The 15670-nt window shown below is 39.7% G+C and overlaps 1 protein-coding gene across 1 annotated transcript in view; it reads right to left on the reverse strand.

Moving 5' to 3' along the window:
* The window catches only part of COL28A1 (collagen type XXVIII alpha 1 chain), a gene marked incomplete at both ends in the record, with an annotated part of 145870 nt that overhangs the window by 100319 nt on the left and 29881 nt on the right, over positions 1–15670 (reverse strand). The window contains 2 exons of the mRNA XM_080664115.1: positions 2079–2147; positions 3244–3312. Of these exons, the coding sequence (XP_080520241.1) occupies positions 2079–2147; positions 3244–3312 (138 nt within the window). The remainder of the gene's footprint in view (positions 1–2078; positions 2148–3243; positions 3313–15670) is intronic.

Genomic DNA, 15670 nt, shown 5'->3' on the forward strand with positions numbered 1-15670 from the left:
ATTATTAGTTCAATTATTAGTTCTAGGATGTTTGGTATAGATTTCTGGGGATTGTCTATGAAGACCATTATGTCATCTGCAAATAGGGACAGCTTTGGTTCTTTTTGAAATCTATGCCTTTTATTTCCTCTTCTTGCCTATTGCTCTGGCTAGGACTTCTAATACTACATTGAATAAGATTGATGAAAGCTGAAATCTTTCTCTTGTTTTTGGTTTTACCATTTCACCATTGAATATACGTTAGCTGTAGTTTTTTGTAGAGCATACATTCCCTTTTATTCCTAGTTTCTGAGAGTTTTTATCAGGGCTTATGAGGGTTTTGAATTTAAAATTTTGTTGAATGCTTTCCTATTACTTTTTTTTATATGATCATGTAATTTTTAGCCTATTAGTACAATGTATTATAATGATTACTTTTCAATTATTAAATCAGTCTTGCATCCAGGAATGAACCCCATATGAGGCTGCTGTATAATTCTTTTTATATATTGCTGAATTCTACATGTCAATATTTTGTTAGGATGTTTGTGTCTATATTCCTGAAGGATATTGTTCTATAGCTTTCTTTTTATGTATTGTTATTGTCTTATGTTGGTATTGGGGGAAAACTGGCTTCATAAAATAAGTTAGGAAGTGTTCTTTCCTCTTCTATTTTATGGAAGAGATTATGTAAACTTGACTATACCCATAATGTTTTTTGTCTTTGCAAGAAAATCTAAAACAAGTGTAGCAAAATGTTAAGATTTGTCTATCTGGTAGAAGTTTACTAAATCCTTCTCTGTTATTTTTTAGCAGCTCATTTTAAAAAATGTATTTATGTAGCTAATTTTTATTCCCACTTATTCAGATTATTATGAAAAAATTCTTGTTTAGTCCAGTTTTATTTTTAAGCCCAGATTCTCTGCTGTACTCCCAGAACACATGGCGATCTACATGAGCCTGTATATTCCTTTCTAGCTGATGGTTCTCCAGTTTTCTACATTTGCAGCCTCTCTAGTGAAGAACCAGCAGTGCCTGCAAGAAAGCTGATTCCTTCTCTCTCAGGGGGTTACCTTTAAGGGTACTACCTAGTTAGCAGAAACTGAGACTTGACCACTGGTCTCTACATAACCAGTGCAGTATACCTTTCCTCCATGAGATGTGTTCTTGAATGTATGCACAGATATTAGTGAAAAGCCTAACTCTCAGACGATATGCTCCCATTCCACTCACAGCCTACAGCCCGGAAGCACGTTTCTGTTACTACTTACACGCGAGGAGCTATGCAATGCAAAACCAAATTGGGACACCAACCATGTTTTCATTTGTACCCCAGTGAGTCAGCCACTGTTCTTTCCTAGGGGAATGATTACTTGAAAAGTTAAGGAGCTTTTTATGCTAGAATGGTCATGTTTTATTCATTTCCTCTTTAGATCTCTTTTGATAGAAGTATTATTTTTCTTTTCCAACAATCGGAAACTTCAAAGTAACATGAGGTAGAGATTGCAAATAACACAGGTCTGGCCTGTCTACCATCCTTCATACCAGCTTTAGCGTACACTCACAGATTAGGTAATGAGCAAAGTCCTCATTGTTGGTGAGTTTCTCATGGTTACAGGAAAGTAAATTAAAGGCATTAGGCCTGAATCCAGTTCTTGTATCTCCTAGGAAATTCTGACACATAATTCTTGAACAAGCTGACTAATCTTGTAAACTATTACAGTAAGGGAGAACAGTTGTACATATCATATACATACAGAGTGGGGCAAAAGTAGGTTTACAGTTTGAGTATGCAAAATAGTTTATTCTTGTATTATGACTTATTAATCACTGTATTATTTTCCATATGATCTACTGTAAACCTACTTTTGCCCCACCTTGTATGTATGTGCATATGTGTGTGGGTGTGTGGGGGTGCGCTCGTGCTTCCCTATTTTAATTATGAAAAATGAGCCTTGTATCTGCTTCTTGCATATTTACTATCATTTGTTTGTCTAAAAGATACAAGATGGATTAATTGAACCACTTTTCTAGCCAGAGGGAGCACGTAAGAACTATATTTGTCCTTCCTATTCCATCTAGAATTTCTGGCTACTTACTGGCTGGCCTGGCTCACCAACGCCAATCGGTCCTGGAGCCCCTGTTCTTCCTTCCTGGCCTCTCTCCCCCTAAGAGAAAGAAATAATCAAATGAAAGCTTGAGCTTTTACATAAAGAAGAAACAGCACAAAATACTCTCAAGATTTCAACAAAGATAAATAGCAAAACAGTCAAACTTTTCTCATTCAAAAAGATGAAAAATAATCTGGAGGAGGAGGACTGGCTTGAGTTTAAGTGAACAAATTACCCTAAAATGTTCAGCATCCCTTCTTGTCTAAACGCAACAGGGCACATTCCGCTTTCAGAAACCATTGGCAGGATGCACTGTGCGTGATGCCTTTTGGTGACTGAGATGACACGCTGTCAATGCTCATATTGCTCCTGCCCCTTCCCCACCATCCTGGCATGCTACCCTCCCCCATCCCCACTCTCCCCCATGTCACCTTTCCTCTCAGTTCCATTTCACACTTGATCTCCTTCAGAACCCTTCTCCAATAGCTCCACCGACATAAACTCCACCTCCCCTGAACTCTCAAGTGCTATTGTGTACGTGCCATCCACGGTGACACTGTTTACGTTCAAAGTGCACTGGTTTGTACTGATCTCTGTTTTAGTCCTGCATCAGCGTCTTTTTGTCCCAATGACAGAGAAAATCTATTTAAAATAAACTCTATTAGTCCTGCAGGATGCAGAGGACACAGAGTGCTGGTGTTCAAGTCCCTTCTAGTCCCCTACTAACCTTCCTGACACTATATACTTTTCAGTGACATGGTTCTTCTGGTTTCTGCCCCTGTCTGCTTATTTACTGTGAGCAGGTGGTAGTTTATATATTAAGGTATTTCACATCCCAGTAACATTTTGCATGTTAACATTTCAAGTCCATAAAAAATCAACAGAACAAGATGTACACTGGTAAGAGAGTGCGTATTTGGAGACTAGCAAATTTTCCCTCCAACCAAAAAACAAAATACATTGGTGGTTCTTATGATAACTGACCCTGACCACGGCACTCAGTGTCCAAGAATCCAGACTGGACACTGTAACTTCTGCAAGCAGCCTCCTGGTACCTGTGAAGGCAAGGCTGAGCAGAGTTTAAATCACAGCTCCCCCAGCCCCTACAATAAATTCAAAAATCATCAGTGGGCAAAGAGACACGGATCCTTACCTTAATACCTTGCTGTCCAATACCAGGGGATCCCGGAGGACCATAAGGACCAGGAGGACCTGGCTCACCCTAGAGGAAGAAATGGTGATATGTTAGCTCAATTCGGTAATATTTGTTGAGCAGCTCTTAGATTCATAGTGATGTGATAGGGGCTTTGAGGGCAATAATGACACCTAGTACACAGTCACTGCCTTCTAGTGTTTCTAAGTCAGTTGAAAACACAACATAAACCCAGGGTGGGATTATCCACCGGGCATAGTAGAAACATGATTTAGGGCCAACAAAAATGTTTCCATTTTTATTTATAAAATCAGAATTAAACATAAGAATGAATACATAACAATTATTTCAGTCTGGATTTTATGTGTCTTTATGTTAACTCAAGTCTAAAACACTATTTTTACTTTTTTTTTTGAAGAATAAACCCACAAAAGCAAAGTTTTTAGGATCTATGAAAGTCATAATGCAGCCTCACTTTTACATTCAATAAATCTTTACTAAGTGTTTCTGGCAGACACATTTTATTTTCTACACAATATCCATCCTCTCTGCTCTTTCCTTCCCTGCTGCTAGAACTCTGAGCTGTTCATGTCTTGGGCAACTATTCTTTGCCATCAGGGGTGTAGGATGAATGATAATTGGTCCAATGCAGTCTAGAATCTCCTTTCCCTTTGCCACTGGTTAGTGTAGGTTGATCCTTTGGCTGAGTTCTGACAAGTGTAGGGACCCTACTGAATGCAAAGAGAAACCATTTGCCTCTGACTCTTCTCCCTACTTGGAGCTGTACTAGCTATCTGATAGCCAGGAGGCAACGATCTCTCAGATGATGGAGATGATGCAGAAAAAACTTCAAAGAGCCTGCCTGGCTCCTGGAGAACCTCACTAAGCTGCTGATTCCACCCTGGACTACCTACCTTCAACCAGTTTACTCAACAAAAAGAGCGCTTATGATTCAAGTCACTATTAGTCAAGATGTCTGTTACTAGAAGCCAGAGCATTTTCAATGATTGCTGTCTACCATGTAGCAGGCCTGGCATCGAATTCAGTCCTTATAGAACTGAATGAGAACATCAAGCTCATACAATGCACCAGCGAAGAACCTCAGTCCCAGAGAGCTTACCTCAGAATCAGTTGATTGTGAGAGTTTCTGACGCTTTGGCACGTGAGTGGGTTGAATTTAAAAGTACCCTCTGTTCATTCTTTTGAGTACAAGTCAGTTCTGGCAGATAAATCAACTTCAATTTCCCACTTTCAAATTCAAGGTTGTGCTTATTTGTCTATATCGATCAAATTTTCTGGAGCAGCCAGGCAATTGCCATTGTTATTTTGACATGTTATTGGCCATGGAATTTCTCTATATATAATACCAGACTAAAACTTATCCCTAAACTTGAAGTTGTTCTCTTAAAGTTTGATTTAGCTGCTAGAGAAGATTTTATTTCCTAAGGAATCCAAGTTTTCACTTCAAAGAACCTTTTCCTTAAAACTTCTCATGCTGTGCACCCAAGTTGGAATCTCCTTGCAATTATACTGCATATGGTGACTCTCCGTTACTCAGTAAATGAACACCAATTACTTGCTATGTAGAGGGTAACAAAGTAAATACGAAGATGTTTAAGTCATAGTCCCTCAACTCAAAGGACTAGTTTGAGAGTTAAACACACCATTAAAATGATAATGATAATGATAATAGTAATAATAAGCCCTAAGTTTCCTTATTCTATTTATTCCCTGTCCTTTTTTTAATGTAATTTGGAGCTGTTATGGGTTAGAAAGTTCTTAAATATTATATATGTAATGCATATTATATATTTGGAAGAGAATGTAAGTAGGAAGAGAATATTAGTAAGTACTAAGTAGGATATATATATATTGCCTATTTGTTTGATCTAAAACAAACAAAAGTTTCCTCTGGCTATGCACAAGGCATCGGTTCAGTTGTTACCTTGAAATGTGTAAATCAGGAGAATCAAGAGGAGAAGTAACTGTCTTACTCTTAAGCCCAAGATCCCCTTTAGCCTTAGTCAACTACCAGTAGCAACAGAAATCTCTTAATATTGCTTTTTGGGGAAAATTACGAGGATCCGAAGCTTACAAAGGGATTGTTTTCCCTTACCTGAACACAGACAGCCCCATAGGAACATACATTCACATTTCACTTCACCAGTGACATGGTAGCTGTTTAATATGTGTAAACTCAATTGATATTCATCAGGAGCTAGCATTTCAACCTAGGACCTGCAGACCAGTATTTCCCTACATTGAATACCAGTATTTACCTTTTCATATTTCCCTTTTCCCATTACTACAAAGATTCCTGAGGTGCTTAAAAAAAATGGTCCTGATTGTAAAGCACCATAGCTGGGTGAGGCAGAGCAAGAAGAGGAGAGTTGGCATTCTACTTGGAATGATTTTGTGGGAGTTTGCCAAGGCAATATAGCCCTAGTAAGACTCCAGACTTGATTGCTTTTCTGCTATTATTCTTACCCCAACCCTCACCAGCAAACACAAACGCGCGCGCACATACACACACACACATAGATTGAATGCCCCAAGAATTACTTATTATTTCTCTACTTCACTTTCTTTAACCATCAGAGGCATGTACAAAGAGGACTGGGTAAAAGTTGTGGTCCCAGAGGGGCTGTTTCTCGTGACCTCCATATGAGCATGAATGTGTGTGAGCATGTATAGGGGCATCACAGAAGTTAGGTAGACCACTTTGGTCCTCCTCAGAAATTAAGGACCTCTATACTATGGGCCTCAAAACTGAAGGAAGCCAATCATTAATTAAACCAGCTATTTCCAAGCACTGCCCTGACACTTTACTAGTATATACATTATTTCATTTAATCTTCTAACAACCCTAGGAAATAGGTATTTTTTCACATTATGGTGTAGGAATATAATTTCCACTTTTTAATCTATTTTTCAAAATGTATGAAATCACAGGAAAAACTATAACTTTGGAGTCATTCATTGCAGTTGAATCCTAGGTCTATAATTTACTAACAGTTCGAGTTTTCGTAAGATCCTCATATGCAAAATGAAGATAATTATATCTTCCTTACAGGGTTATTGAGAGGATTCAAGATATTGTCTATAAGACATCTAAGTCATAACTATCACATGGTAGCTGTTTAATATATGTAGACTCAATTGTTATTCATCAAGCTTTCCTTGCGCACCAAACCGATGCTGAATACTGGTTACACAATTACAGACATAAATCAGATCACACCTGCACTTTTCAGACACTTACAATCTGGCTGGACAGAAAAATGAACATAAAACAAGATACACGCATGTAAATTAGGTATAATAAAGATACTAACAGAGCATGTACGACTCCAATGCAGAAATGTTTAATTCTGCCTTAAGGAAGTAGGACAATTTCATTTGGTAGAGGTGATATGTGCTCTGAACAAAGAAGTAGGAGTCATATCTTACCTGGTAGGAAAGGAGAGGAACAAAAGTTCGGGAAAAGGAAAGCATATGAGACATAAAATGATTTAAAATGTTCTGGGGGCAGTAAGCACTTCTGTGGGCTCAAGAGGAGAGGAATGAGGTGATAAAAGGGTCACTACTGGAGCCATGCTACCACTAAAAACACACAGTGGGCCTCACATGTGATTTTGAATTTTCTAGAAGCCACATTAAGAAAGTAATAATATATTTTACTAAACCCAACCTTTCCAAAATATTAGCTTTTCAACATATCTATATCCTATATAATAAAGAGCTAATATGCTAATTAGACTGAACAGCAGAATGACCATCCAGACAACCGTCCGGATGACCTTCTGGATGAAGCTGGGGCTGCGAGGGCCAAGGCAGCCAGGGTTGTGAGGGCCGAGGCAGCTGGGGCTTCGAGGGCCAAGCCCCTTGCATGAATTTCGTGCATTGGGCCTTTAGTATATATATAAAAGGCTAAGCAACCGTTAAGGCAGAATGACCAGAACAACCGGTCGCTATGATGTGCACTGACCACCAGAGGGCAGACACTCAACACAGGAGCTGCCCCCTGGTGGTCAGTGCCTTTCCACAGGGGGAGCACCGCTCAGCCAGAAGCTGGGCTCACAGCTGGCAAGTGCAGCAGTGGTGGCGGGAGCCTCTCTCATCTCTGTGGCAGCTCTAAGGAGCAGCGAGCAGATGGGCAGTAAGGAGAGCGGGGTCCCAGACTGTGAGAGGGATGTCTGACTGCCGGCTTAGGCCCAATGCCCGCGGGTAGTGGGCCTAAGCCAGCAGGCAGACATCCCCCAAGGGGTCCCATACTGTAAGAGGGTGCAGGCCAGGCTGAGGGCCCAGCCCCTCTCCCGCCCCCAGATTGCCAGAGCAATCTTTTCATGTTCATTTTCATTTTAATCTGAGTAAAACCCTTCAAAGGCTTTCCCTTCCCTCTGGGGTAAAGACAGCGCTCCTTACAAGACTTGTGGACTCCTGTACAGTATGGTCCTGTGGCCTTTCCAGTCCCATCTGTTATTATTAGTCGCTTCATCACATGCCACCCTAGCAGCACGAATCTTGGTAGTTCCTTGTACTTGCCATGTTCCTTTCTGCCACAGGATCTTTGTATGTACTATTTTATCTATCTGGGATGTTCTTACCTCTGCATTTTCCTAGTCAATCCTGACTCATCCTTCAGATCTTATTTTAAGCAGTAGAGCTTCAGGGAAGGCTTCTCTGATTGGGTGAAATCCCTATGATAGAGGTACTGATGCACAATTTCCCTCTTTTTACTGAGCATTCTTTATAATGGCAACTTTGCGTTTAGTTAATATGTCTCCCCCTAGACTGTGGGGAGGATGTCATGTGACTTTGCTCAGTTTCATATTTTCAGTGCTCAGCCACTTGACATCATTCACTCAACCATCCATGCAGCATTTACTGAGCAGCAACTAGGGATCAGGTGCTGTACTAGCTGCGGGAGGTGAACAAAACAGGAAAGCTGGTCTAGGCTGGGGAGATGGGAGACTGGAAATGTTCCTCGGGAGTAGCCCTTAGTTTACTCAGGTGTTCAACCATAGTGATACCAAGTACCTTTTAAGCAGTTCCTCTTTCATGCTTATAAAAGACAATTCATGTTTTTTTCAGCTGAAGGAGTAATGAAATTCTAATAGGTGGCCTAAGCTTACACTGGATGGATAGTCCAGCTAGAAAAACCCAACACTACTGTTTCCTGGCACTGACTCCAACCAACATCCTTCCTTTTCCTAAGATAATAAATAATGAATGATTGCCCGAAACTCTTGGTCATTTTTGAAAATAGAACTTCACCATTTCTTGAATAATACAATTATGCGCCTTACCACGCTAGCAGTCAGCAGCTGTGCGTCACTGCAGGTTGCCTAGGACCAAACCAGAGAGGGTCGGACCTGCATTGCCACCATGTGCCCACCATCCAGATATCATTGCTGACATGTACACATAAGGAACTGTTTGACATTGAAACGGGGACTCAGAACTGTTGGACATTGAAATTGGGACTCAAACATTTTTTGTTATTATATGTTTATTTCTAGTCTGCAGAGGCAAGATTTTTGAAAGGAAAGAAATGGGGAAAAAATAGATACAGAGGCAAAGAAGCATTGAACAGACTGTCAAACTACAGCGGGAAGGCAGGGGAGGTTGGGGGGCTGCCTGTAAGAGATCAAACGAAGGACTTGTACGCATGCATATAAGCATAACCAATGGATACAAGACACTGGGGGGGTGCGGGGGGCAGGTAAAGCATGTACTGGGGAGTAGGGGAGGCCGGGGGGAGGTCAATGGGGGGGAAAAAAAGGAGACATATATACTACTATTTGTAATACTTCAATCAATTAAAAAAATAAATAATAAATAATAAAAAAATAAAAATAAAATCACTATTTAAAAACGAAAAAAATACAATTATGAACAACTTAATCAGACCATGACCTTTTCTTAACATTACAAGGATGTTTTAGCAACTGCTTTTATTATTTCCCAGCGTTGTGTAGCACAAACTTTAATATTTTAAGTATTGGGACAAATATTCTCATAGTTTCCAACTGGAACAAAATGATGGATGAGCATTTTGCAAGTGCAAAATGGTTCAAGTATGGCCAAGATACACTCTTAGCTAAAACTCAGGGACATGATGGCGCTATACAAAGACTTGGGAAAAAGTCAAGAAAGGCCCCTTATTTGGAAAGAAGGGAAAGGGGGTAGGAAACTAATATTTATCAAATACTTTCTAAATCAAGCTCTATTTTTAGTTCCTAATTTCTCTTGTTTGAGAGAAAGCATTATGTAAGAAGAGGCATATTGTTAGAACACATAGCAAGCTAGACTTATTCTGCATTAATAATAAGAGGGGTCTTCCAAGTTCTTAACTGCTGAGTAATTATTGACAATATACATGGCACTTACTCTGTAACAAGTGCTACCCTAGGTGCTTCACATATATTAACTCATATAAGCCTCAAAACAACTTTAAGAGGTAGGTACTATTATTAACCCATTACATGGATGAGAGAACTGAGGCATGGGGCAGAACAGTAACTGGCCCAAGCCACAGAGCTAATACAACAGCAGGCTGAATTTGAACCCCAGCAGTCTGGTTTTGGAGCCAGTGCTCTAACCACCATGCAAACTGCCCCTTGGGACTTTTCAATTCTTTTCTTAAAGTATTTGAAAAACCATCTCATCAAAGACTAAATTCATGTCTTTGTTACGGGAAGAAAAACACAAAAGTTAGATAGTTTCAATCCATCCACAGTTGAAGATCCATCCTATGAAGACCAAGGATCTTGAAAAACAGTATAAGCCAAGAGGAAATATGCTTTTATACATGTAATTTCAGGAACACTCTATGTTTACCTGGATCAGTGTTGTCACTGAATTAGTGTAAAATGTAATGTAAATTACAATTGACAATACTGTGATCACACAATATAATTCTACATGTATAAACTGATTATTAACCACCTATACTAAGTTTGGAACCACCATTATTTCAAATCTCTAATTACAGTCGTTTTTTTAATACCTTCTACTCGGGTAAAAGAAAAGACCACAGTTCATACACTCCACCTACTTATCCCCTCCAAAAAAGAAAATACTACACAATAACAAAGAATTGGTGAATAATATAATTCCAACTATACTATTGGACCATATTTTAGTAATGCTTAACTCATTTTCTTTAATGCCATTAGGTTAAACCATGTGAAATTAACAACTCAACTACGTTTGATCTACAAAAATGGCAATTCATATGGTTCGGTTTAATTGGAAAGTCATACTTTATCACACGGAAAGTCTAAGGCATTGTGTGTAATTTTCCCTAAAAGGAAGGAGCAGTCAACAACCCATCGGGAGAGCTTCTAAGAATCACAGGTCTGGTAGCCACTGTTTGGACTTCTCCAGAACAAAATAAGTAGCTGGAAAATATTCAAGGGTGATCCCTCTCCATAAATCAGAGAACAAAACATCAATTTATGAGGAGATGGGTTCATATGACAGTGTAATATGCTTCTTAAAAACTTACGCTGGAGACTGGGGACAAGGGGAGACAAGGAGAGTTGGTATTGTTTAAAGGGTACAAAGTTTATGTTGGGTTGGTGGAAAAGTTTTGGGTTTACACAATGGTGATGTATTTAATACCACTGAATGTACACTTACAAATTGTTAAAATTATACATATTATGTATATTGTACCTTATCCTTGGAATAAACTTAATTTTCCCTGTTGCAGTGTTACTATTGTAACTTACTTGAATTAATGAAGGACACTGATTTTATTAATTTTTAAAATTCTGACATCTGAGGACGTTGCAGTAACTGATTCCATTTCACATTAGTGCCAGCTTGACTGGGCACGTGGGATAGACTCAGCACCTTTGTGGGAACTATTGGCAGCGTTTTGGTTTCTCTATCTGTCAGAGTTTTCACCTTAGCGGTCTCTGCATACACACCTGCACACACATTCCCACACAATACAGGCCGTCTGCTGAGAACCACATGCATCAGAGATTTGGGAATGAAAATCCGCTACCTTGAAGCCATTGGCTGCCATCCCACATGTTCTGGCAGCCACCTCAAGTTGTCACTGTCAGTTGTCTCATGTCAAGTGAGTTAACAAGCTAATTGAGAGTCCTGGTGGGCAGATGTGCATGTAGGACAAAGCCCTTTTCCACAAGAATCGCTGGATTACTGATCCTTTCCCTTTAATTATAGGGCCCAGGACAGAAACAGCACTTAGACTTTGCCATCTCTGAAAGAAAAACATTCACATAGTTTGGCAGCTTGGTTCTGATTCTTCCTGAAACAGATATTTATAATTGAAATTGTAAAAGGGATCCTTCCTGTTGCATGGCTCTACACGGAGCGGTCACAGCCTTGTTCAAAGTTGTTAGCCTGAACCAGGGGCCCGTCATTGTGTTTGGACATCTGGGAAGCTGACATGTTCCAGGTCCTTGCACTTAAAACACTTTACATGAAGCCAAGAATACAGTCACTCAGTTAGGAGAGCTATGGACTTAAAAATAAAGTTTTGTTTGATTTATTATTCTGTTCAGCACTAGGAATTGTTGACATCCACGTATGTTTCAACTGATTTACTTCCCATTGAGTTATAAGGGATTATAACCTGTTGCAAATCATGAGTTTTTAGTGGTTGAAAGCAACATCATGTTAGGAAACTGTTAGGTTTTTGAGTTGTGTGTGAGAACTGAAATAAGGAGAAGGTTTAAAATCCTTTACAGTTGTTCATATTTGCGGCATTGAACTACTTCCAAACCACAATTGAAATATTAGTTATGTTTAGTAGGTTGACCTATAAATCTACTAAGCTAACTGTGAGTCAGATCATGTATTTAAATAATTAACAAAACAACAATATACTTTTAAAACTACTAGATCTTCATTAATTATTTTTCTGTTCTAATGAAAATATTGACATTGTGTTCTAATGAAAATATCTATATATAAAAGGGCTAATATGCAAAGTGTCCCCTTGGGAGTTCAACAGGGAGAATGGGAATTTGATCGCTCTCTATGACGTGTGCTGACCACCAGGAGGTGGCACAGAATATGGAGGGCGATCAGCGGCGGCAGTGGGGCGCTGAGGGAGCAAGGGAAGGAGGAGGCGGGGAGGCAGGGAGGCGTGGTGGGAGGGAGAACTGCGCAGTGGCGGCACGTGGGTGGCGAGGGAAGGAGGAGGCATGGAGGCAGGAAGGAGGGGTGTGGAACCATGTGGTAGCAAGGGAAGGAGGAGGCGGGGAGGTGGGGAGGCGGGGAGGCAGGGAACCTGATTGGCCCTGATCGCTGGCCAGGCCTAGGGACCCTATCCATGCATGAATTTTGTGCACAGGGCCTCTAGTTGTTTTATAAAAAAACAATCTAGGTTATATATATGAACTATAAAATAAAATTAAGTCCCAAGTTCTCATGCTACTCTGAACAGAAAGTGGAAGTATAAATAACACATTAGATTTTTTAATGCTCAAGACACTTTTGATGATTTATGTCAACCACTGTTCCATTTGTCTTTATTCTCCAAATATTTCAGAAGAATGGCCAAAATTCCTGGCTACTGCACCCTTCTGTCTAATCCCTTCCACAATCCACTGTCATCTTCAATCTCTCGATTGAAACTGCTCTCTCAAAGGTTTCTACTAACCTCAAAATTGACAAACTAATTGACTCCTTTGGCCCTTGCCTGTTTGACCTGCTTGCAGTATGCTACTGTTGACAACTCATTCCATTGAAAGCCTTTCATTCATTCAGTCAACGAATACTTATTTTTTGCTTATCTTAAATGTGTGTGAGTGTGCATATGATATTTTTTTTAATCTCTGTGCTCCTGACCTATCACTGGATCTTCTGCTTTAGATATTTCTTTACAAGAGTGATGGACCCATGCATATCTGTCTGATTCTCCTGTCAATGGTTCATATCTGACAGAAGGCTGGCAATATTTAAAGGCATAATACATGGAAGCTCAAAGAAAACTTGATTAGCACTACCGGCTATCAAAATTATCTGCATATGTATTCCGAGTACCTATGTTAAGGGTTGATGAGTAGCCCTCTTTTTATTTATTTTTCATTTTTTAGATGTAAACTTTTTCAAATATATTTTTTTAATTTAATTTATTTTTCCCCATCACCATTTATTCCCTCTGTGCCCTCTTCTACTTCCTCCCTTCCCCAAACTATCACCACACTATTGTCCTTGAGTTTCTCTCTCTCTCTCTCTCTCTTTCTTTCTTCTTTTTGATCAATCCCTCCAGTACCCCCAACAACACGCCCCCCAAACACACACACACCAGAGTTGTCTGCCTGCTCTCTATCTGAGTAAGCCAGTCAGGGAAAGACAAGTACCATATGATTTCGCTCATATTTGGAGTTTAATGAACAAACTGAACTACCAAGCAAAATAGCCTTCTTTTTTACAATGACCTCTTTTCATAGAGTATTTTGAAGGAAACAGGATGTTGTATAGGGATGTTTACTAGGCTTAGAGTTTTAATTTTAGAATCTGTATATTTAGCTATTACTTAACTTCATGAAAATACCAGCTACTTGAAACATATCTACTGTGCTTGGGAACCTCAAAATATGGGGTGAGAACAATGGAAGCTGGGCAGAGTTGGATTAGGAGGAGTGGGGTGTCTAAGAATCATGGTGTGATGTAGACCTTTGGTGTGTTCTGGGTGCCTAATTTGTCCTCATCATTCCTCTTGAAACATAGGTTCTGTTTTTTCATTAATACTAGGCCCTTTGTTCATTTTTGATGGATGATGGATGTTTGATTCACTGGAGATTCTTTACCCTGACCATATCCAATTTATTCAATTGGACCAGACTGGCGACATTTCTTTATGGGTTTTCTTAACATCTCAGAAGTGAAGCTGAATGCAAAGTAAGACCAAGTTTCATACAAGAAAGGACTTTGAGTTGCTTATATTGAGTATAGCATAAGAGGAAAACACTTAGGGAAAAGAAAACCCTGCAGGAAATATAGGAATATCCAAGAGTAAGACAATGGAAGAGGTTAGAAGAAGGGATGCAATTCATCTATTGAGATAAATTAATATTTAATTTATCACCATATTTTTAATTATTTGGGCATTAACATTTAGTACTTTGCCTTGGGAAAATACACCAGAGCTATTTCCTAGTGTCCTTTGTCCTTAGCACTGAAGCACTGGCACTAGGAGATTCAACACGTCACAACCTGTGTCCTGGTCAAGCCACAGTGAGCTATCTCTCCTTCAGGGGCACAAAGAGGGTCTTGGAAAGAGCAAATTTGCATGAGACTTGAGGAAAAAAAATACTCTTCAGAATTACCTCAGAAAAACACCAAGAAATGGCAAAAATTACCTAACGTGGGCTTGCACACCCAGCATGCTCTTTTTACTTGTTCGAAACTAATGTTGGTAATTTGTTCTCTGTGATTTGAAAGGCCTGCCAGTCTTGAGCCATTCTTTCCAGTTATTAGAGGGCCCATTCCATGCCAGATGTGATTGCAACCCGAACCACCACTGCAGCCCTTGGAAGCAGGCACTCAGCTTTGACTGAGAAAGAGCACAGTGCCGTTCCTGAGCTACACTCTCAGTCCCATCCTAGGATAAGTCTTGGCATTCATAAGGAGAACGTCTCATCCGTCTCTAGTTAAATGGGATGTTCTCCTTATGAATGCCACTGCGTGACCCTCTTGTATGGGAACCAGGCTGAGGTGCCCTTAGAGCCAAGGTTTCATTGTGAGGAACAGCAATGTTTTGTTGCTAAGGGAACAAGGGTATTCAGGGCAACATAGGAGCTACGTTACATGTGGAAAATATTAATGACAGAAATGGTTTGTGAAACAAGGCCAGAATCACTTTTTTTTATTATTATTTATCACACGCTATGTTTTTCCCCTTTTGTTCTTTAGCCACCTTGACTGCAAACCCTTTGATGAAGAAAATCCAACCACGAGAGCAGTAGAACAGAATTGTAGTTCCTGAGAGAAACCATTCATAAATTTAAAGACACAGGCAGGCCCCATCTAGAAACTCTCAGGGAATATTCATAAATGTTACAAATCTAAAGGTATCTATTTTAAGGTCTTGTAAGAAACCAAGTATTTGAAAGAGCACATTGCTAGGGTTTTTTGCCCTACACACAATTCTCTTCCTGCTTTTCCTGCATTTCCAGATAAATATTATAACCAAGTAGGAAGGTGCCCCTTAACACCTTAACAGACTGTTGTTTCCAGACAGAGTACATTAGAACTGGACACACATGCAACTTCCATACTGTCCAAAAGAAATGCATTGGCCTCAGGTTGACTATTCCGGAAATTGAGTGATTTCCCTAGGGCAGTGGTCGGCAAACTCATTAGTCAACATAGCCAAATATCAACAGTACAACGATTGAAATTTCTTTTGAGAGCCAAATTTTTTAAATTTAAACTT

This window comes from Plecotus auritus (assembly GCF_963455305.1).
Source record: "Plecotus auritus genome assembly, chromosome: 4".
Taxonomy (NCBI): domain Eukaryota; kingdom Metazoa; phylum Chordata; class Mammalia; order Chiroptera; family Vespertilionidae; genus Plecotus; species Plecotus auritus.